At 52.1% G+C, this 20809-nt stretch overlaps 2 protein-coding genes across 3 annotated transcripts in view; one reads left to right on the forward strand and one right to left on the reverse strand.

The window, feature by feature from the left end:
- Positions 1 to 368: 368 nt before the first annotated feature.
- cldn10a (claudin 10a) lies at positions 369 to 2534 on the reverse strand. Its single transcript, XM_069145484.1, has 5 exons — positions 2102 to 2534; positions 1360 to 1521; positions 1178 to 1259; positions 941 to 1066; positions 369 to 480 (listed from the first exon to the last, which is right to left on the reverse strand). The coding sequence occupies exons 1-5, from the start codon at positions 2406 to 2408 to the stop codon at positions 369 to 371; spliced, it is 789 nt and encodes a 262-aa protein (XP_069001585.1). The 5' UTR covers positions 2409 to 2534.
- Positions 2269 to 20809, forward strand: part of LOC138195808 (ATP-binding cassette sub-family C member 4-like) — an 18880-nt gene continuing 339 nt past the window's right edge. Inside the window, exons 1-33 of one of the 2 annotated variants that reach the window (XM_069145492.1) lie at positions 2269 to 2358; positions 5541 to 5626; positions 8247 to 8458; positions 9418 to 9528; positions 10032 to 10152; positions 10366 to 10590; positions 10728 to 10817; positions 11989 to 12152; positions 12269 to 12394; positions 12519 to 12768; positions 14445 to 14549; positions 14672 to 14761; positions 14867 to 15058; positions 15486 to 15580; positions 15847 to 15933; positions 16213 to 16309; positions 16452 to 16655; positions 16954 to 17091; positions 17197 to 17234; positions 17316 to 17470; positions 17555 to 17701; positions 17814 to 17893; positions 18117 to 18267; positions 18366 to 18485; positions 18563 to 18673; positions 18765 to 18865; positions 18987 to 19178; positions 19255 to 19410; positions 19543 to 19632; positions 19743 to 19915; positions 20037 to 20142; positions 20323 to 20457; positions 20581 to 20809. The exon at positions 20581 to 20809 is cut by the window's right edge and continues 339 nt beyond it. In XM_069145492.1, the coding sequence (XP_069001593.1) occupies positions 8385 to 8458; positions 9418 to 9528; positions 10032 to 10152; positions 10366 to 10590; positions 10728 to 10817; positions 11989 to 12152; positions 12269 to 12394; positions 12519 to 12768; positions 14445 to 14549; positions 14672 to 14761; positions 14867 to 15058; positions 15486 to 15580; positions 15847 to 15933; positions 16213 to 16309; positions 16452 to 16655; positions 16954 to 17091; positions 17197 to 17234; positions 17316 to 17470; positions 17555 to 17701; positions 17814 to 17893; positions 18117 to 18267; positions 18366 to 18485; positions 18563 to 18673; positions 18765 to 18865; positions 18987 to 19178; positions 19255 to 19410; positions 19543 to 19632; positions 19743 to 19915; positions 20037 to 20142; positions 20323 to 20457; positions 20581 to 20673 (4017 nt within the window). In that variant the 5' untranslated portion in view covers positions 2269 to 2358; positions 5541 to 5626; positions 8247 to 8384 and the 3' untranslated portion in view covers positions 20674 to 20809. Of the gene's footprint in view, positions 2359 to 5540; positions 5627 to 8246; positions 8459 to 9417; positions 9529 to 10031; positions 10153 to 10365; positions 10591 to 10727; positions 10818 to 11988; positions 12153 to 12268; positions 12395 to 12518; positions 12769 to 14444; positions 14550 to 14671; positions 14762 to 14866; positions 15059 to 15485; positions 15581 to 15846; positions 15934 to 16212; positions 16310 to 16451; positions 16656 to 16953; positions 17092 to 17196; positions 17235 to 17315; positions 17702 to 17813; positions 17894 to 18116; positions 18268 to 18365; positions 18486 to 18562; positions 18674 to 18764; positions 18866 to 18986; positions 19179 to 19254; positions 19411 to 19542; positions 19633 to 19742; positions 19916 to 20036; positions 20143 to 20322; positions 20458 to 20580 lie in introns of both variants that reach the window. The other variant, XM_069145490.1, reaches the window with a different exon arrangement.

Below are 20809 nucleotides of genomic sequence, written 5' to 3' on the forward strand. Positions count from 1 at the left end.
TAAGTTAGAAGGACAGACTTCTTTAAATGGCGACGTCCAACCCGGATCTTTAAATCAACAGTTCCAAAAAACAAAAACAAAACAGAGATTTAAGGTGCGGGAGAGGCCGGCTCGCTGAAGGTGACCGGAGAGTACGGACGCTGTTTTTGTGCCAAATCAAATTTCCTGCCCCAAAAAAAAAAAAAAAAAACCAGAAAAGAAAAAGCTTATCTTTTATTTCTGAGTTATTGACAGATATGAGCGAGCGGCCACGTTTAAAAGAGAAATCCGGCTCCTTTAAAGTCATTAAAATATGTAAACCTTCACACAAATGATATCTGTATCTGACGGCCGATCGGCCGCGGAGCCGTTACGCTCGAGTCCCAGTTTCACACGTAGGCGTTTCTCCCGAACTCCCTCGGCGGCTCCCGGCGGAGGCCGTCGGTCGTCTCGGCGCGCCGGCGGCGCGTCGTCGCGGCTCCGCCGTACGAGTACGTCGCCCTGCGGAGGGGGGAAAAAAAATCAGGGCGAGAAATGAAGCCGCGAGAAACGACGACGTTAAAAGACGACGTTAAAAGTCGGGGCTGCCGTAAAACACGCTGAACGCTGTTTGTATTTGTTTTTGGAAAGAAAAAAAAAACAAAACGAACTTCTACATCTCCGTCAAGGTGCCTTTCACGTCACCAAAAAAAACAAAAAAACGTCCTTCCCGCGCGCGACTGTAACAAAGACGACATTCATCCGTCGCGACTAATCAAAAATAAGTATTGCGCAATTTACCCGCCAGGTCGGGCAATTACGGGACGAGAGAGAGAGAGAGAGAGAGAGAGATCGCCCGGACGTCTTTTTTGGACCGCGGCCGACGGAGTGATTATTTCAAATGGGCGGATTGAGTTAGAAACTCGGCGCGCTTTAGATTTGGTGTTTAGATTTAGATCCCCCCCCCCCACCCCCACCCCACCACCACCTTCCCCTGACTCGCCTGATGCCGAAGCCTTCGGGCAGGGAGAGGAAGAAGACGAGGCCTCCCAGGATGCAGAGCACCGACCCGGCCCAGCCGATGAAGAGAGCGGCTCCGAGCTCGAACCTGGAGAGAGAGAGAGAGAGAGAGAGAGAGAGAGAGAACAAAAAAGCAACGGCGTCGACGACAGGACTTTCCCTTCGGCGCCGTCGGAAGGTAAATCCCCGGCGTACTCACTTCTGGGCCACGAAAAGCGGGTCGAAGAAGTCGGTGGTGATCCGGTGGGCGTAGACGGAGCACGCGGTCACGCTGCAGAGGCCTGCGGGACGGAAAGGACGTCTTTTATAACGGAGCGGAGGACCGAGCCGACGGAAAGCGGAGCGAACGCGACGGGCGGGCGGGCGAGAGGCGGGCCGTACCGCCGAGAAGGAAGTGGCAGCCCGACAGGACGGCGAACCGGGCCTTGGCGGTCTCCGAGCCGCCTATTTTGGTGCACTTCATTCCCACCAGGGCCAGGACGGCGCCGAAGAAGCCCAGACACACGGAGGCGATCATCAGCCCCCGGCACACCTGGATGTAGGCTGAGGGGGGGGGGGGGAGGGAGGGAGAGAGGGAGGGAGGAGGAGGAGGAGGGAGGAGGAGGAGGAGGGAGGAAGAGGGCTTTTAAATGTACTGCTTCCCAACTGTCTGCCACCCGGTTTTGTATTTACCAACGGACCCCTCAAAACTATCTTTTAAGACCTTTTTAGGGGTCCCGACCCTCGGGATGGAAAACGCTGCTCGGGACCGGGTTAAAAAAAAAAAAAAAAAAAAAAAAACGTCTCTACAAAATACAAAAGCGATGAGGTGACCGTGAAGCGGCGAGAAGCGACGAGCGGCCCCCCGCGTGACCGTATGACTTTCTCGGGTTGCCTCGTTCGGACACATTAGCGGGTCGCGGTCGTCTCCGGTGGCCTTCAGCTCTAAACGAGGAGGACATATCAAGTTCCAAATGCTGTTTGTCTTTTTTGTTTTTACAATGGTGGTCATTCATTCATTCCCCCCCCCCCCCCCCCCCCCCACCAAAAAAAAAAAAAAAAAAAAACACAACTACGCCGCGGCGGTTCACAATAACACGCGTAAAAAGACGCATACGACCGGCGTCTCCAATCGCGGACTCACCGTCCAGAGCCAGCATCGACGGGAAGTCCTTGCAGTTGGACACGCCGGTGGAGTCCGTCACGCACGTCTTCCACAGGTTGGACCAGAAGGTCGCCGTGGTGATGACCGTCCCGTCCACGGAGGACACCTTCCAGTAGTCCGCGGGCAGCGCGGACGATACCAGGATCCAGCCGGAGACGGCGAGGAGGAAGGCGGCGATCTCCGTCGCCATGTTGCTCATTTCGGAGGTCGGGAGAAGAGATCCGTCCCCCGGACAGGTGCGTCGGCCTCCGCTCTTCACCCGCTCCTCCGGTCTGCGTCCCAGCATCCGCGAGAGTTGTTGTATTTGGTGTTCGGGAGGGGGAGGAGGGGGGGGGGGGGGGCTCACAACTCATCACTCCACAGGGAGGGCCTGCAAGGGGAGGAAGTCTTTAATTGAAAGGATCTGAAAAGTCTTTGACAGAGAGAAGGAGCAGAAGATGAGGAACAGAGATAGGGAGGGAGGGAGGGAGTGGATGGATGGATGGATGAATAGATGGATGAGTGAGTAAGTGAGTGAGTGAGTGAGTGAGTGAGTGAGTGAGTGAGAGAGTGGATGGATACATGAATTAATGAATAGATGGATGAATTAATGAATTAATGAATAGATGGATGGATGAGTGAGTGAGTGAGTGAGTGAGAGAGTGGATGGATAAATGAATTAATGAATAGATGGATGAATTAATGAATAAATGGATGGATGAATGAATAGATGGATGGATGAGTGAGTGTGTGGATGGATAAATGAATGGATGGATGGATGGATGGATGGATGGGTGGGTGAGTGAGTGGATGAATGGGTGGGTGGGTGAGTGAGTGAGTAGATGGATAAATGAATGGATGGATGGATGAATGAGTGAGTGAGTGGATGAATGAGTGGATGGATGGATGGATAAATGAATTAATGAATAGATGGATGAATGGATGGATGGATGGATGAATGAATAGATGGATGGATGAGTGAGTGAGTGAGTGGATGAATGAATGAGTGGATGGATGGGATGGATAAATGAATTAATGAATAGATGGATAGATGAATGAATAGATGGATGAATGGATGAATGAATAGATGGCTGGATGAATGAATAGATGGATGAATGGATGGATGAATAGATGGATGGATGAATTAATTGATGGATGGATGAGTGAGTGAGTGGATGGATGGATAAATGAATGGATGGATGAGTGAGTGAGTGGATGACTGAATGAATGAACGGGTGAGTGAATGAATGAGTGGGTGGGTGGGTGGATGGATGGGTGGGTGAGTGAGTGGATGGATGGATTAATGAATGATGGGTGGGTGAGTGAGTGGGTGGATGAATAGATGGATGGATAGATTAATGAATGAATGCATAGATGGACGGACGGATAAATGAATGGATGGATAAATGAATGAATGGATGTATAGATAAATGGACGGACGGACGGATGAACGAAGTGGGTTTGAATCCTCAGCACTTCATCACAATGCTTTGCTGGATGTTGTTTATGGTTCATTAGCGAACAAAGGCAGTTTGTCTGAATAAGCGGTTAGACAACAACAGGTGTGGCGGTTTGTCGGACGGCGTTAGAGCTCCACTTAGTGGCGGAAAGGAGGAGGACATGAAGACCCAGACTTTAAACAGGACAATATTTAAGACTATTATTAATACAAAAGTGCACTTTTTCTCTTCTCTTCTCTTCTCTCCTCTTTTTTCGTTTTCTCTTCTCTCGTCTTCTCTCATCTTACTCTGAAAGATAACCTCGATGTAAATTCAGAAGTGCAGTATTTAATTTTGAAACGTAGTAAAGTTGTCGCTTTTCTATTTTTCGTGATCTAGTCTGTGTTTATTCGCTCTCTCTTCCCCATTTAAATCACAGTTTTACTATTTCGCGTTGAGGAGTCCATTCGGCGCTCCCGCATCTTCGCGATTAACGGTTTAGCCGTTACCGAGGGCGACGCGATTAAACGTCAAAACGACGAACCGCGCTCGCCGCGTGACGCAACGAAGAAACAAGCTCCTTAGGAGGCTGAGTTTCTTCCTCCGTGTCGCCGGCAGCGAAATTAAAACAACAGGATTGAACTTTGCGCGGGGAGGTTGTTTTTTTTTTTGGGTGGGGGAGGGAGGAGGGAGGAGGGGAGGGCAGGTCTGGAAAATACAGGAAGGTGAAAGAAAGAAAGAAAGTTCCTGGAAGATGCGAAACCAAATGGCAACGGAAATGACAACTAATAATCTTGAGTTATAATCTCATGCGGAAAAGCTGTTTTATTTATTGCATTTCCGAGCCAGGGTGGGGTGGGGATTAGTTTTTAATGTGATTGTGGAAAGGGGGGGGGGTGGATTTTCTAACAATGATGCCGGGCTCACGAAGTGGGCGCAGGTCCCGGAAGACCAAAAAAAGAAAAAGGTCTCCTTACTGACATTACTGTCAGTAAACGATGGAGGACAAGAAGGTGGGGAAAGCCCGTCGTTCCGAAGTCTCCTGACAGTCGAAGTCTCGATGGCGCGTTTCCACGGCCGCCGTTGCCAGGGTGATCTCAGAGGGGGGGGGGGGGTCCTAATCCTGTAACCCTGCTGCTAATGAAAGGGAAGCAGCTGGAGCAGGTTGTTATCTCGCTGACGGGATCCCATCATCTGATAGATTGTACCTTTTGATTGGCCCCCCCCGGGGGGGGGGGTGGTATGGATCCGTGATGACCGATGACGCAGGCGTGTTTCATTCTTAATGGGTGTTTTGTAATCAGATTCGACCTCGATGTTACGGATGTCGCGTCCATTCGTCGGGTCACGCGCTCGCATCGAAACCGCTCACAATCCTCACTTTTGTTTTTTTCCACGTTCTTTGCGATACGGAAAGAAAAAAAAAAAAGGCCCTCGGCAAAGTATAAAAATGAAACGAAACTTTTGATTCACAAAGAGACTTTTCTGTCTGTGACCCCCCCCTCCCCCCCGCCGATCGTCCGCCGGTAGGGGCGGGGGAAACCGATTTCTCAGACGCTCGTATTTGTCGATTCGTTCCCTCGGACGATATTCTACGCGTCGGCTAGTCTTTCCACTTCCGGTCCAAAAGTAGGCGGAGCTTAGCGCAGCTTTAAATCCAGTCAACCTTTAGACGTCGACCGGACGGATGACTTAACCGTAGCTAAAAACGTCACGGCCCAAACACTCGAATCCGCCGTCTATCGACGGCGTAAATAAGTCGGACTCGTTTTGTGTTTTTTTGACGTACGTTTAAATGTCGTCGTTAAAACTAAACAAAAACGCTGGAAAAGCACCCGGGTCACACGGCAGGGACATCGTGGGAAAGTACCCGCCGATCCCCCCCCCCCCGGCGGATGAATGTTTTTTGGGTTGAGTTCAGCCGCTTGTAATAATCTCCCGCTGGCTTTCTTTTTCTTTTCCATTTTTTTTTCTTCCCCCCCCCCCCCCCCCTCTTCCAGACCTTTCTGCCAGCCAGATAAACATCCAACGGGAGGATAACACGTGAGGCTTTAAGGCCACGAGACCGTCCGCGCGAGGAGAATAGGTAACCTCGGTTACGTGTGGCTGGATGTCAAAAGTCTTAAATGTGAGAAGGAGGTGTTTGAGCGCCCCCCCCCCCCCCTCCCCTCCCTACACCCCTACCTCCCTTCCTCCCCCCCTCCCTTTCACCTGTGGAGCGTCATCTCTCATCTACCGCCCGCTTTTTATTTATAGGATATCCCCTTTGTGTCGGCGTGTTTGTGTAAAGGGAGTCAGAAAGTCAGTGGGCGAGCGAACAAACAGCGGCGGCGGAAAAGGCGCTTCGGGTCGGCCTTGGGCCCGTCGGAGAAGCTCGCCCGTGAGACCGCACGGGTTCAGAAAGACAAATGGCCGGAAAAGAGGAAGTGGAGATTTTTGCTGAGTAACTGCGACGAGGAAGTTTACTCATGCAGCTCCGACGTCAAACAATACAGTCTGGCTGACTTTTAAAACATGAGCAGATACATACAAACGTACACACACACACATATATATATATGTACATATATATATATATATATATATATACATACATACACATACACATATGTACAGTGGGTACGGAAAGTATTCAGACCCCTTTAAATTTTTCACTCTTTGTTTCATTGCAGCCATTTGCTAAAATCCAAAAAGTTCATTTTATTTCTCATTAATGTACACTCAGCACCCCATCTTGACAGAAAAAAACAGAAATGTAGAAATTTGTGCAAATTTATTAAAAAAGAAAACCTGAAATATCACATGGTCATAAGTATTCAGACCCTTTGCTCAGTATTGAGTAGAAGCACCCTTTTGAGCTCGTACAGCCATGAGTCTTCTTGGGAATGATGCAACAAGCTTTTCACACCTGGATTTGGGGATCCTCTGCCATTCTTCCTTGCAGATCCTCTCCAGTTCCGTCAGGTTGGATGGTGAACGTTGGTGGACAGCCATTTTCAGGTCTCTCCAGAGATGCTCAATTGGGTTTAGGTCAGGGCTCTGGCTGGGCCAGTCAAGAATGGTCACAGAGTTGTTCCGAAGCCACTCCTTTGTTATTTTAGCTGTGTGCTTAGGGTCATTGTCTTGTTGGAAGGTGAACCTTCGGCCCAGTCTGAGGTCCAGAGCACTCTGGAAGAGGTTTTCTTCCAGGATATCTCTGTACTTGGCCGCCTTCATCTTTCCTTCAATTGCAACCGGTCGTCCTGTCCCTGCAGCTGAAAAACACCCCCATAGCATGATGCTGCCACCACCATGTTCCACTGTTGGGATTGTATTGGGCAGGTGATGAGCAGTGCCTGGTTTTCTCCACACATACCGCTTAGAATTAACGCCAAAAAGTTCAATCTTGGTCTCATCAGACCAGAGAATCTTATTTCTCATAGTCTGGGAGTCCTTCATGTGTTTTTTGTCAAACTCTATGTGGGCTTTCATATGTCTTGCACTGAGGAGAGGCTTCCGTCGGGCCACTCTGCCATAAAGCCCCGACTGGTGGAGGGCTGCAGTGATAGTTGACTTTGTGGAACTTTCTCCCATCTCCCTACTGCATCTCTGGAGCTCAGCCACAGTGATCTTTGGGTTCTTCTTTACCTCTCTCACCAAGGCTCTTCTCCCACGATTGCTCAGTTTGGCTGGACGGCCAGGTCTAGGAAGAGTTCTGGTCGTCCCAAACTTCTTCCATTTAAGGATTATGGAGGCCACTGTGCTCTTAGGAACCTTGAGCGCTCCAGAAATGTTTTTGTAACCTTGGCCAGATCTGTGCCTTGCCACAATTCTGTCTCTGAGCTCCTTGGACAGTTCCTTCGACCTCATGATTCTCATTTGCTCTGACATGCACTGTGAGCTGTAAGGTCTTATATAGACAGGTGTGTGCCTTTCCTAATCAAGTCCAATCAGTTTAATTCAACACAGTTGGACTCCAATGAAGGAGTAGAACCATCTCAAGGAGGATCAGAAGAAATGGACAGCATGTGAGTTAAATATGAGTGTCACAGCAAAGGGTCTGAATACTTATGACCATGTGATATTTCAGTTTTTCTTTTTTAATAAATTTGCACAACATTTCTGTTTTTTTCTGTCAAGATGGGGTGCTGAGTGTACATTAATGAGAAATAAAATGAACTTTTTTGATTTTAGCAAATGGCTGCAATGAAACAAAGAGTCTGAATACCTAAAGGGGTCTGAATACTTTCCGTACCCACTGTACAAACGTATCCAGTTAAAAAGAAGGACAGCTTTGCCAAACTGCGGCCGACCGCACGAACCGTCGAGTCAGGTTTTACCAAAGTTCAACGGTGGACTTTTTTGTGGGTCAAAATACAAATAAAAGATGTAAAGGGTGGTGATAAATCTATCTCTTCCGTTCGTAAACCCGAGCCGGGCCCGTCTCACGCGCTTCGTCGTAAATCAAGGTAAAAGTGAGAGAAATGACTTCTGGCTGGAGCCGCCGGCCAATCGTCGGCGCTGTCAAAAACGGCCAGCCAATCGCGTGAAGGCACGGGAGAGACGCAGCCAATAGCGTGAGCGACCGGCATTTCCGTCCTATCGCGTGCCTCCGAGGGGGAGGGGGCGGAGCCGTCAAGGTGCTGTTTTCAGTTTTGGTGGACTTTTTTTTTTTTCTTTCTTCTCTTTTTTCCGCATGTCCGCGGTTCCGTCCTTCTAACGCGCAGTACGTAGCGCACCTCGGAGCTGGCGGAGCCCTGTGGAACATGCTTGTGCCCCGACGTCGCGCCACCGAGCCCGGAGCAGCAGCGCTTTGAAGGAGGGGAGGAAGTTTAACGGGAGACTTCGTGCGCACGCCGGCCACCATGGAGAAAGTCAGCCAAGATGCCAAGACCAACCCGGCGGCGTCGGCCAGCCTTTTGTCCAAGGTCTTTTTCTGGTAAGATGACCGACGCGACGTTAGCTTAGCGGGCGATTTAAAAGCAAAGCAAACAAACAAATGTGGACAAAAAAAAAAAAAAAAAAAAAAAAAGGCGCTCGGGATGAGAAGTGTGCAACTCGAGGGTTACCGGGGAACTACTTCCTCGGTGTTTGGTTTGTAAGCGACGCCGCTGCGGGTTCAACGGAAAACGGAGAAAACAACTTTACTGGTTTGGGCACGGTAGTGCGGCGGGGGGAGGGGAGGGGGGCCAATTTCACGAAAGTGTAACTCAACGACCGTGAATCCGAACAGCCTCTTAAAAAGACAACGCGTCCGTGCTCTCCCGGTGATAAAGGGGTTACCGTCGGCCAGAGGCACCGGACCCGCCGTCGAGTTGTCTCCTCGTTTCATCAACAAGCGTCAACAGACCTGAGGAAGATTAAAAAGCAACAACAAGTATCCATGAATGGGCTTAAAGGATCTGAGCCCGTCAGATCCTGTCACACTTTATAATGAGTTTTTACGCTCCTTTGGCCGTGTAAAAGTGATGCTACAGCTGTAGGGAAAGGGTGAAGAAAAAAAAATAATTTATACCTGAATTTATTTTTAAACATTAGTTTTGTGCTTATTTACTTATTTTGCTACTACCATGCTACTGTGATTGAAAACATTGTATATACTAGGTCGATAATGTATTTAGCATTTGCTATATTTTCAAATGTATAACTATCATTTTGATCAGATTTTTGTTATATTTTTTGGGGTGATGTGTTAAACTCGTTGATGTGTCTAGTTTTTCTAATTGCTGTATTGTGCTCCACATTGTCACATGAAAAGTATATTGATTATGTCGGTTAGTATTACTTGATTGCAAAATTTCAATAGTTTTTAATTGAATGCTGGGAAGGTTATATTTATTAACTTTGCTCTTCCTCCTCCTCCTCCTCTTCCTGTGACTCCCCGTGGCGATTCCTCAGGTGGCTGAATCCTTTGTTCAAGATCGGGTACGAGCGGCCGCTGGAGGAGGACGACATGTTCGAAGTGCTGGCGGAGGACCGGTCGGAGAAGCTGGGACAGGAACTGCAGAGGTAGGGACGCCTTCTTCCCGTCCGTCTCTCCGCACGTCCGCTACCGGGCTCGGACGATCGCCGCGGCAACAGACGGGGGTCGAAACGGAGGCCGTTTGTGACCTAAAATGCGGTCGGAGCTCCTTTTAAAGACAAGATCTCAGCTGACGCTGGTTTTTTTTGGGGTTTTTTTTTGCGTTAAAACGGTTAAAAAAAGAGGATTTGACCCGAAACGACGACGTCGCGGCGCAATATCGGGAGGACGGGACGGTCATTTAACGGACAATCGGGGGGAGTAAAAGTGGAAGTAAAATAAATAGCAAAAGTGTCCCGCGTCCTCTCTCTCTCTCTCTCTCTCTCTCTCTCTCTCTCTCGACAAAAGTGTCCTAAGTTATGGAAATGTGTTTAAGCGCTGAGTTACGGGCGAGTCCCGACTCGCCACAAATGCTGGGATGTAATATTCAAAGCAGACAAAAGACATTTGATATATTTCCCCCCACCCCCACCCCCCCCACTCTCGACAGGCTCTGGGATCAGGACGTCCAGAACGCCGCCGCAGCCATGCGGAAACCGAACCTCGCCAAGGTCATCTTCATGTGCCACTGGAGGCCGTACTCGGTGCTGGGATTCTTCACGTTGGTCGAGGTCGGTGGGCGCGCGCGTGTGTGTGTGTGTGTCGGTGTTGGGGGGGGGTTGGGGGTGTTCAGCAGCTTGTCCAACACCAAGCAATTGAAATAGATAAGCAGGCTAAATGCGATTATTGAGTCTCGGCTCAACATGCAAAAGGCGAATGATGTAATTCTCCGTCTGTTGTCGTCGTTTCGATTGACGCTTGCCCCCCCCCCCCCTGCACATCAGGAGATAATCAAAGTGATCCAGCCCGTCTTCCTCGGTCAGTTGATTCGGTACTTCGAGAGTTACAACCCGGAGAACGTGGCGGCGCTCCACGAGGCCCTCGGCTACGCGGCCGGCTTGGCCGTCTGCGCCATCGGCCTGGCGGTGATCCACCACCTCTACTTCTACCACGTCCAGAGGACCGGCATGAAGATCCGAGTGGCCATGTGTCACATGATCTACAAGAAGGTAGGCGGGCGACTGCTGTCGCGTAATCCTGCACGGGAAGAAAAAAAACAATAAAAAAACAAGCGCTAAGTCGAAAGCGGGATAACGGCGTGACTTGTGGGTTTATACCGAGGTGTCGTTGTTGTTGTTGTTTTTAGGCTCTGCGTCTCAGCAGCTCGGCCACGGGGAAGACCACCACCGGCCAGATCGTCAACCTGCTCTCCAACGACGTCAACAAGTTCGACGAGGCGAGTGAAAAACGTCGCGTTAAACCGGCAGCTAACGACCGGCGAAGGTCGGAAGGAGCCGCGCCGGGAATTTGTCAGTGTGAACCTAAAAGTAGCTCGACCGATCGGTTCAGGTGGAGCTCAGCCATGCGAGTAAATAACTGTCTGTCAACACGAGGAGCCAAACGTCATCCGTGGACTTGGGTAGACTTTAAAAAGCTCAATGATTCCGGCTGTTTATTTTCTGTACGTACTTTATCAAAACGCACCGAACGGACAATTGTAAACAAACGTCCCGTTTAAATGTTTAGATGTTTTTTTTGGCAATGTGGTACGAACCAAAAGTGTAAACGTATTAGCGAGAAACGAGTGAAGCAAAACACCAAAGACAAAGTCCAAACGGTGACAGAATGAAAAAAAAAAAAAAAAAAAAACTTTCTCGTGACCAAAGTACACTACAGAAATCCCCCAATGATAAAAGTGTACTTTGCAAAAGGAAGGTTTTAATTCTAACAGCAAAAAAGTCAACTCGAAAACCAGAATAAAAAGGTGACTGTTGGTTTTCTTGTTGAAGCTCAGCAGCCCGGCAGCGTCCCCCCCCCACCCCCCCCCACCCCCCCCCCACCCCCCCTTCTCCCTCCCTCCCCCTCCCCTCCGTCAAGAAGTCCCGTGACCCGGCCGACGGAGGAATCCACAGAGACAATTGCCCGGATGGTGTAATAATGAGCGAAGTGTCGTCCGGCGACATAAACCGCAGGAATGCCTCTGACCTTGATCTTGCGACTCGTGAAGTGTTTTTGGTTTCCCGCCCGACAACGGCCGGCAGCTGCCAGCTTCTTGTTGTTGTTGTTGTTTTTTTGGCTGTTTTTTGGCTGTTTTTTGGTTAAATGCGTTTCGCGGGTGCGGAGCGGTCGGAGAAACGCCGCTAATCTCCCAGCGGGTCCGAGCTCCGGGCTTCGTTACCGGTTCGTGCCACGGCAAAGCTGAGGTTCGTTTTAATCGGCGGGGGCAGAGCACGCTGGGAAAAAGTCCACGGTTCCTCGGGGGTCGTTAATTAGACCTCCGCCTCACGCTGTGTTTGTATTAAAGTCCTGAGGGGGAGGAAAGGGGGGAGGGGGCGTGAATCTGTCCGCCGACAGCTCATTCGCTGTGCCTTTTTTTTTTTTCCCTTCCTTTTCCTTTTCCGGAACAGGTGACCATCTTCCTCCACTTCCTGTGGGTGGGGCCTCTCCAGGCCGCGGTGGTCACGGGGCTGCTGTGGGCGGAGATCGGACCCTCGTGCTTGGTCGGCATGGCGGTCATCTTGTTCCTGATGCCTTTCCAGCTGCTGTTCGGACGCTTTTTCTCAAAGTTCAGGTGAAACGCGCACACGCCAGACCCGACGCGTTACGCTTTCCTCACCCGTCATTTACCCCCCCCCTCTCCCACCCCCCCCCCCGGCTTATCGACGCTCTTCCTTCCTTCCTTCGCAGGATGAAGACGGCCATCCTCACGGACAACAGGATCCGCACCATGAACGAGGTGGTGTCCGGAATCAGGATCATCAAGATGTACGCCTGGGAGAAACCCTTCGCCGCTCTGGTCTCCGAGGTCAGGAGGTAAAAAAATAAATAAAATAAAGCACACGAAAGGATCGCCGGCCGTTTTCTACGCGTTCGGGATATATATTATTATTATTATGACGATTAGGAATAATAACCGCATCGCGTTTGGTTTCGTCAGGAAAGAGATCTCCATGATCATGAAGAGCTCCTTCCTCCGCGGTCTCAACATGGCGTCCTTCTTCTGCGCCAGCAAGGTCATCGTCTTCTTCACCTTCACCCTCTACGTCCTGCTGGGGAACGTCATCACGGCGAGCGCCGTCTTCGTGACGGTGTCGCTGTACACGGCCGTGCGCCTCACCGTCACGCTCTTCTTCCCCAGCGCCATCGAGAAGCTATTCGAGACGCGCGTCAGCGTGCAGAGGATTCAGGTACCGGGCTCCCGTCCCGCGTTTTTGAGGAAATCCGTTGCGAAATCAAACATTTTTGGAGGCGGCACACCGAAAAGAAAAAAAGTCTGTCGGTGTTATTTTTTTGGCTTTCGGAACACTTTTGCCGGTCTCGGGTAGATGTGTTTTGTCCAAATTGTTTTTCCAACGAAAGAGAGGCTGCCCGTAGTCGCCGTTATACTGCCGTTGTGACTTCCTTATCACTTAATTGGAGCACTAAAGTAGGGTCATATTGACTTGCGACATCCGACCAGATAAAGCGATAAAACACCGGCAAATGATTGATCCGATCAGCGAAAAGACACATCGTCATATAGTTTACATACAGTTGAAACCAGAAGTTTACATACACTTTGCAAAAAGACACATAACACTTTTTTTCTCACTGTCTGAAGTTAAATCAGACTAAACCTCTCCTGTTTTAGGTCCATTAGGATTACCAAAATTATTTAACTTTTGCTAAATGACCCCAGAACAAAAGCTAAAGACCTTGTGAAGATGATGGCTGAAGCTGGTAAGAAAGCGTCATTATCCACAGTAAAACGAGTCCTGCACCGACATGGGCTGAAAGGCTACTCAGCAAGAAGGAAGCCATTACTCCTAAAGAAACATAAAAAAGCCAGATTACAGTTTGCAAAAAGACACCAAGACAAAGACCTTAACTTCTGGAGACATGTCCTGTGGTCTGATGAAACTAAAGTGGAGCTGTTTGGCCATAATGACCACCGTTACATTTGGAGGAAAAAGGGGGAAGCTTGTAGACCTGAAAACACCATCCCAACTGTGAAGCATGGAGGTGGCAGCATCATGTTGTGGGGCTGTTTTGCTGCAGCAGGAACTGGAGCTCTTCATAAAATAGACGGCATCATGAAGAAAACATTACCTGGAAATATTAAGGCAACATCTCAGGACATCAGCCAGGAAGCTAAAACTTGGGCGCAAATGGGTCTTCCAAATGGACAATGACCCGAAGCATACTGCCAAAAAAAGTGGCTTGAGGACAACAAAGTCAATGTCTTGGAGTGGCCATCACAAAGCCCTGACCTGAATCCCATCGAAAATTTGTGGGCAGATCTGAAAAGGCGTGTGCGAGCGAGGCGGCCAACAAACCTGACTCAGTTCCACCAGTTCTGTCCGGAGGAATGGGCCAGAATTCCAGCAGAGTACTGTAAGAAGCTTGTGGAAGGATACCCAAAACATTTGACCCAAGTCATGCAGTTCAAAGGCAATGCTACTAAATACTAAGGAACTGGATGTAAACTTTTGACCTTGAAGAAAGTAATATAAAATTATCTAAGAAATTCTCTTTCTCATTATTGTGACATTTAGCAAAAGTTAAATAGTTTTGGTAATCCTAACGGACCTGAAACAGGAGAGGTTTAGTCTGATTTAACTTCAGACAGTGAGAAAAAAAAGTTGTGTCTTTTTGCACAGTGTATGCAAACTTCTGGTTTCAACTGTATATATATATAGATATATAGATATAAAACGGCTATAGAACGCCGAGGTCAAAGATGAGGCGATTGACAAATCTGTTTTTGACTTTTGAAAAGACGACAGAAAAGCTAAATGTAAAGTTTGCGAAAAGTGGGAGAAGGAGCCCTCGGTCGCCACGGCGACGGTGTCATTTTGTTGTCGTTTTGTGTTCCCACCGGAAGGAGTTCTTGAGTCTGGACGAGGTCCCGGAAAGCGGCGGTGCTCTGCGGGGGACGCAGAAGGACGCGTCCGTGGAGATCCAGGACCTGGTCTGCTACTGGGACAAGGTGGGACTCGCCGGCGCAAACACGCGGCGAACGTCGCCGTAGAGATTTGAGAGTCTTATTTGATTTTGAAATTTTGTTGTTGTTGTTGTTTTTTGTCCCCTCTCGGTTCACACCGGTCGCAGAGCGCCGACATCCCGACTCTGCAGAACGTCTCCTTCTCCCTGAAGTCCAAGGAGCTGCTGGCCGTGATCGGACCGGTGGGAGCCGGAAAGGTGGGACGTCCGCCTCGCTTCGCCTCGCCGACGTGTTTGTTTGTCGGCGTCGTCGCCGTTGTAGTTTTAGTAGACGTTTCCCATCTCCCTTCTCCTTTCACCCAGTCGTCCCTGCTGAGCTCCGTCCTCGGAGAGCTGCCGGCCGACCAAGGGGAGCTGAAGGTGGAGGGTCGGCTGACCTACGCCGCCCAGCAGCCCTGGGTGTTTCCCGGAAGCATCCGCGACAACATCCTGTTCGGCAAAGAGATGAACCCGCAGAAGTACGAGCGCGTCGTCGGGGCCTGCGCCTTAAAGAGGGTGAGGTATTGAAATGGCAACGACAGACAGACGCTGCCGCACGCGCTCAGAGTTCACTTCACCCCGCGGGAGGAGAAGTTACAGGGGCGGCCCGGTAAATCAGTTACCGAGTGCCGTGACCGTAATAAAAAAAAAACATCCATATTACCGGAGAGATAACAGGCTGTAAAATGTACCCAAAAGAAAAGAAAAAAAAATGGTGAAAATGTCCATCGCAATGTCTCTGCAGATCGAGACAGACGTCTGGTTTTATTTTTCTCAACACTCAAAAACCACAAACAACCCCCCCCCCTCCAAAAAAACCCAACAAAAAAGTACAGTTAACCAGTGACTTTGTGATTATACTGTAACCGCAACTCACCACATTACAGCGCGTCATCGTTGCGCTTTTTCTTTTTCTTTTCTTTTTTCTTTCTTTCCGGGGCAGGACCTGGAGCTGCTGCCAGACGGAGACCGGACGCTGATCGGAGACCAGGGGGCCACGCTCAGCGGGGGACAGAAGGCTCGCGTCAACCTGGCCAGGTACGAGGGTGCTTCTAAAAACGGGGGGAAAAAACAAACAAAACAGATCAATCTATTCCTAATTGTTAAAGGAGGATGCGATTGTGTATTCAACAAACTTTGTTTTGGAGATTGAAAATAAAACAGGGACAACGTGTTTAAAAGTTGCGTACTTCGACATCTATCCGATTTGGCACCGTTATGAATCCCCGTACGAACAAACGGATCAGCGAAGGAGGCCCGAAGGGTTCGAGGAGACGCTTTAAAAGCCGCGGTTTGTTTTTCAGGGCCGTGTATCAGGACGCCGACGTCTACCTGCTGGACGACCCTCTGAGTGCCGTGGACGCCGAGGTCGGGAGACACCTGTTTGAACAGTGAGCGAGCTGCTGCTGCTTCTTCTTCTTCTCCTTCTTCTCCTTCTTCCTGTTCCTCCTCTTCTTCTTCTTCTTCTTCTTCTTCTTCTTCTTCTTCCTCCTCTTCTTCTTCCTGTTCCTCCTCCTCTTTTTCTTCCTCTTCTTCCTGTTCCTCCTCCTCTTCTCCTCCTCCTCAGAAGTCAACCACGCGCAGAGGAGGTTCGGTTCATTTCGTGAAAGGGGAAGACGCCGCAAACGCCGATTTACGGTTTGATTTTCTGTCCCTTCCTTTTGCGGCAGGTGCATCTGCGGCTTGCTGAGGAACAAGCTGCGCATCCTGGTCACCCACCAGCTGCAGTACCTGAAGGCCGTGGACCAGATCGTCGTCCTCAAGGAGGTCGGCGCTTACGAAATGCCCGTCGTTAACGCGTTTTAAGAAACGGGGCCAAACGACAGATGCAGTTTGACGTTTGTAGGAAAAGCAGACGGGTTGCATTTTACCACCATGTAACGAGTCTGCCGGTATGTGTGTGCATCAGGGTGACATGCTGGCAAAAGGAACGTACGTGGAGCTGCAGCGGTCCGGCGTGGACTTCACCTCCCTGCTGAAGGAGGAGGAGGAAGAGGAGCAGCAGCAGCCGCCTCCTCAGGACGTATTCGCCCGGATCAGGACCCTCTCGGAGAATTCGGTGCTGTCGCACACGTCGTCCATCCACTCCGTCAGGGACGGAGACCAGCTACCGGTCAGCGACTGTTTGTTCGTCTGTAGATATCGGAAGAGAGCAGAGGGAGAAAGCCGTACCGTCAAAAAGGCGAAGTTCAAACGCCCTCTCGCGGGGGGGGGGGGGCGGCACCGGCGGGTCGGTAACGAGGTCGTCGGCGGTAAACGGGGTCGGAGGGAACGGGCGCTAGTTTCGGGCGTAAACTCGGCGACTTTGTTGTTTCGTCTTCCCCCGTAAACGTTCGCGTCCGCGCGGCAAGTTAAAACGCGTCCGCTTTGTCGCCGCAAATCTCAAACCCCTTTCCCGAACGTGGCTGCAGGTGGAGTCGGCGACGGCGGCGGAGGAGGAGAGCCGCGCCGAGGGAACCGTCCCCGTCGGCCTTTACGTCAAATACCTGCGAGCCGGAGCCAACGCGGCGGTGCTGCTGGTCATCGTCCTCATCAACGTCCTGGCTCACGTACGTGATAAGTCCCGGTGGGGTTGGGGGGGGGATATCGTTTGGGGGGCGGGGGGGGTAATCTTTAGCTCCCCTTTCTTTTTCTTTGTGTCTTTCACGTCATAGGTGGCGTACATCCTGCAGGATTGGTGGCTCGCTTACTGGTGAGTACGAACCACGGGGAAAACTAAAGGAAAGACGTCAGACCTCTTTCCGTGACCTCTGACCTCTTTTTGTAACGTCAGGGCCGACAAGCAGGAGAAACTAACTGACAACGGCACCGTCAACGGCACCGCCGACGTCAACGGCACCGCCAGCGTCAACGTCAACGGCACCGGCAACAGCACCGCCGTTCTCGGCGGACAGCTAGATCTGGTCTTCTACCTCGGCGTCTACGGAGGTGACGCCAAATGTCTTCCGCCGGCGACTTTTCCTCATCGTCCCCCGGTCGAGCGTTGTCGTCACTGTTGTCGTTTCGCGACAGGTCTGACCGTCGCCACCATCGTGTTCGGCTTCATCCGGACCCTGGTGATGTTCTACACGCTGGTGAAGAGCTCGCAGTCGCTGCACAACGACATGTTCGACGCCGTCCTCAGGACACCCGTGCGCTTCTTTGACATCAACCCCATAGGTGAGGACGCGCACGGAGGGGAGGAGAGAGAGAGAGGGGGGCACTACCGATAAGAAAAGCGGACGTCGTTCGTTCGGGCCCGACGTTTTATTGATTTCCCGTCTCGCCTCAGGACGAGTCTTGAACCGGTTCTCCAAGGACGTCGGTCAGCTGGACTCCAACATGCCGTGGACCTTCGTGGACTTCATCCAGGTCAGAGCTCACGTCACTGTAACCGAGTGTCGGAGGGGGGTGGGGTGGAGGGGAGTGGAGGCGGGACGCCGCAGCAGAGATCAGAACATGCCACGTGCATTAGAAGCAGAATCCAAATTCGAACCGTCCGATAAACAAAATGTTCAGAAGTCGACGCGGTCGCCGGAATTCCGGAACTCGCGAACACGACGGATTAACCGGTAACGTTGTCCGCCGCGAGCAGTTGTTGCTGCAGATCATCGGGGTCATCGTCGTGTCGGCGACGGCCATCCCCTGGATCCTCATCCCCGTGGTGCCGCTCGTCATCGTCTTCTTCTTCCTGCGCCGCTACTTCCTGAAGACCTCCAGGAATGTGAAGCGCCTGGAGTCCACCGGTGAGTGTCCCGCCGGCGGCGGCGGCGGTGCCCCTCTTTGCGATCCGGGGTTCCCCGCGGCTTCCGACACGTCTTTTTTTCATTTTGCGGTCCCGCAGTTCGCAGCCCCGTCTTCTCCCACCTGTCCTCGTCCCTTCACGGCCTCTGGACCATCCGAGCCTTCCGCGCCGAGCGGCGTCTCCAGAAGACCTTCGACGCCCATCAGGACGTGCATTCAGGTCGGGCTTCGAATCCGCTACGTTGTCCCGCGTGTGCGCGCGTGTGTTAATTGGGTGTCCCGTAACTTCCCGTGCAGCCGCCTGGTTCCTGTTCCTCACCACCTCCCGCTGGTTTGCCCTCCGCCTCGACGGCATCTGCGCCGTCTTCGTCACCGTGACCACGTTCGGCTGCCTGCTGCTCCGAGACAGTAAGCGAGACTTTTAACCTTTGGGGGGGGGGGTAAAAATCTACGCAATCGGGGCCGATGAAAATGGAGCGTCTCTCCCCGGTTCCGACAGACTTGGACGCCGGCATCGTGGGCTTCGCTCTGTCCTACAGCGCCACCCTGATGGGGATGTTCCAGTGGGGCGTCAGGCAGAGCGCCGAGGTGGAGAACATGGTGAGATTTATACCCGCTCCATTTAAGTTGAGGACTTAACCCCCTCCCCCAATACCGCGCGTTCGATTTAACCTACAAAGTAGAAGTTCAAAAGGTGACGTTCCCTCGCCTCCGTCCTCAGATGACGTCGGTGGAGCGGGTGGTGGAGTACACGGCGCTGGAGAGCGAAGCACCCTGGGAAACCCAGAGGCGCCCCCCCCCCGGGTGGCCCAGCAAAGGCCTGGTGCACATGGAGCGGGTCAGCTTCTCCTACGGCCCCGACGAGCCGCCGGTGCTGCACGACCTGAAGGTGACGTTCCTCCCCAAAGAGAAGGTGAGTCGCCCCGTACCGTACCGTCCCGTCCCGTCCGGCCCCGAGCCCACGTCGTGTTTGTCTAAATGCGCGTCAGGTCGGCATCGTGGGGAGGACGGGAGCCGGGAAAAGCTCGCTGATCTCCGCTCTGTTCCGGCTGGCGGAGCCGCGGGGGAAGATTGTCATCGACGGGGTCGCGACCTCCGAGATCGGCCTGCACGACCTGCGGCGGAAGATGTCCATCATCCCTCAGGTGAACGCCGGCCGAGCGCCTTAATCTCTTTTAACGGTCGGACGACGACGTCAGCGGACGGCCCGTTACGGTATTTGACGCGTCCCGTTTCGATCGGACGACCTCTGTCCTCCGCCTCCTCTCGTGTCGCAGGACCCGGTGCTGTTTACGGGCCCCGTGAGGAAGAACCTGGACCCTTTCGGCGAACACACGGATGAAGAGCTGTGGAACGCTCTGGAAGAGGTAAACGCGCACGTTTGTACTTTTAGACGTTTTTCAAAGCGGTTCGGACGAATTCGGGTTATTCGTCACCCGGCCGACTCGCGGATTAAACCCTCCCCCTCCCCCCGCAGGTGCAGCTGAGGTCGGCGGTGGAGGAGCTGCCGGGCAAGCTGGAGACGGTTCTGGCGGAGTCGGGCTCCAACTTCAGCGTGGGCCAGAGGCAGCTGGTGTGCCTGGCCAGGGCCATCCTGAGGAAGAACCGCATCCTCGTCATCGACGAGGCCACGGCCAACGTGGACCCCAGGTAACGCCGGATCGGGAGAGGGGGGGGGGGGTCGCAGGCCTCGACCGCCGGAAGCGACCGGTTCGTACTTCGTCCGACGTTCCGATTTCCGACACTTTAATTGCGAAACGCGTCTCCGCAGGACGGACGAGCTGATCCAGAAAACCATCCGGGACAAGTTCAGAGACTGCACCGTGCTCACCATCGCCCACCGCCTCAACACCATCATCGACAGCGACCGCATCCTGGTGAGTCATCGCGCTTTCCGCGTTGGCCCCGGATACGAACTTAAATACGCTACGTTACGGGCGAGGGATGAGTTGAGGAACGAGGTGCTCCAAGGCGACTTTTGGTTCCTGGGAAGGGAGGGTGTGGGGGGGGGGGTGCTGGAGGGCGCAGCAAAGTAAACGGGTCTCCTCCGCGCGCAGGTTCTGGACGCCGGGAGGATCCAGGCCTACGACGTGCCGTACGCGCTGCTGCGGGACTCGGACGGAACCTTCGCCAAAATGGTGCTTCAGACGGGCAAGCGGGAGGCGGCCGCTCTGCTGGAGGCGGCGAAGCGGGTGAGACGGGACCCTCGGACGGAGACGCCCGACGCCAAGTTTTCCGGACGCGTCGTTTACGAAGCGCGTATTTATCGTTTTTTTGTTTTTGTTGGTTATTTGTTGTCGTTTTCTGTCCTCCAGGCCTACGACGGCGGAAGCCGTCCGGTCGTATCGAACGGACATGCGGAAACGTCGGACGCTCACCAACCGGTCATCTTCGAGACGGCTCTGTGAGCTGCCGAGAGAGCCGCTGGACGGACGGACGCACTTCCTATTTATCGCGTTAAACCCGACTTCGGACGTGATCCGAGCGCCTTATTTCCGCCGCATTCCCTCGCGGGATGGAGGACCGTCCGACCGGAGAGTGTAC

The sequence above is a fragment of the Embiotoca jacksoni genome, unplaced genomic scaffold, assembly GCF_022577435.1.
Source record: "Embiotoca jacksoni isolate LCO1_2020_lvr unplaced genomic scaffold, fEmbJac1.0.p SCAF_126, whole genome shotgun sequence".
Lineage (NCBI taxonomy): Eukaryota > Metazoa > Chordata > Actinopteri > Embiotocidae > Embiotoca > Embiotoca jacksoni.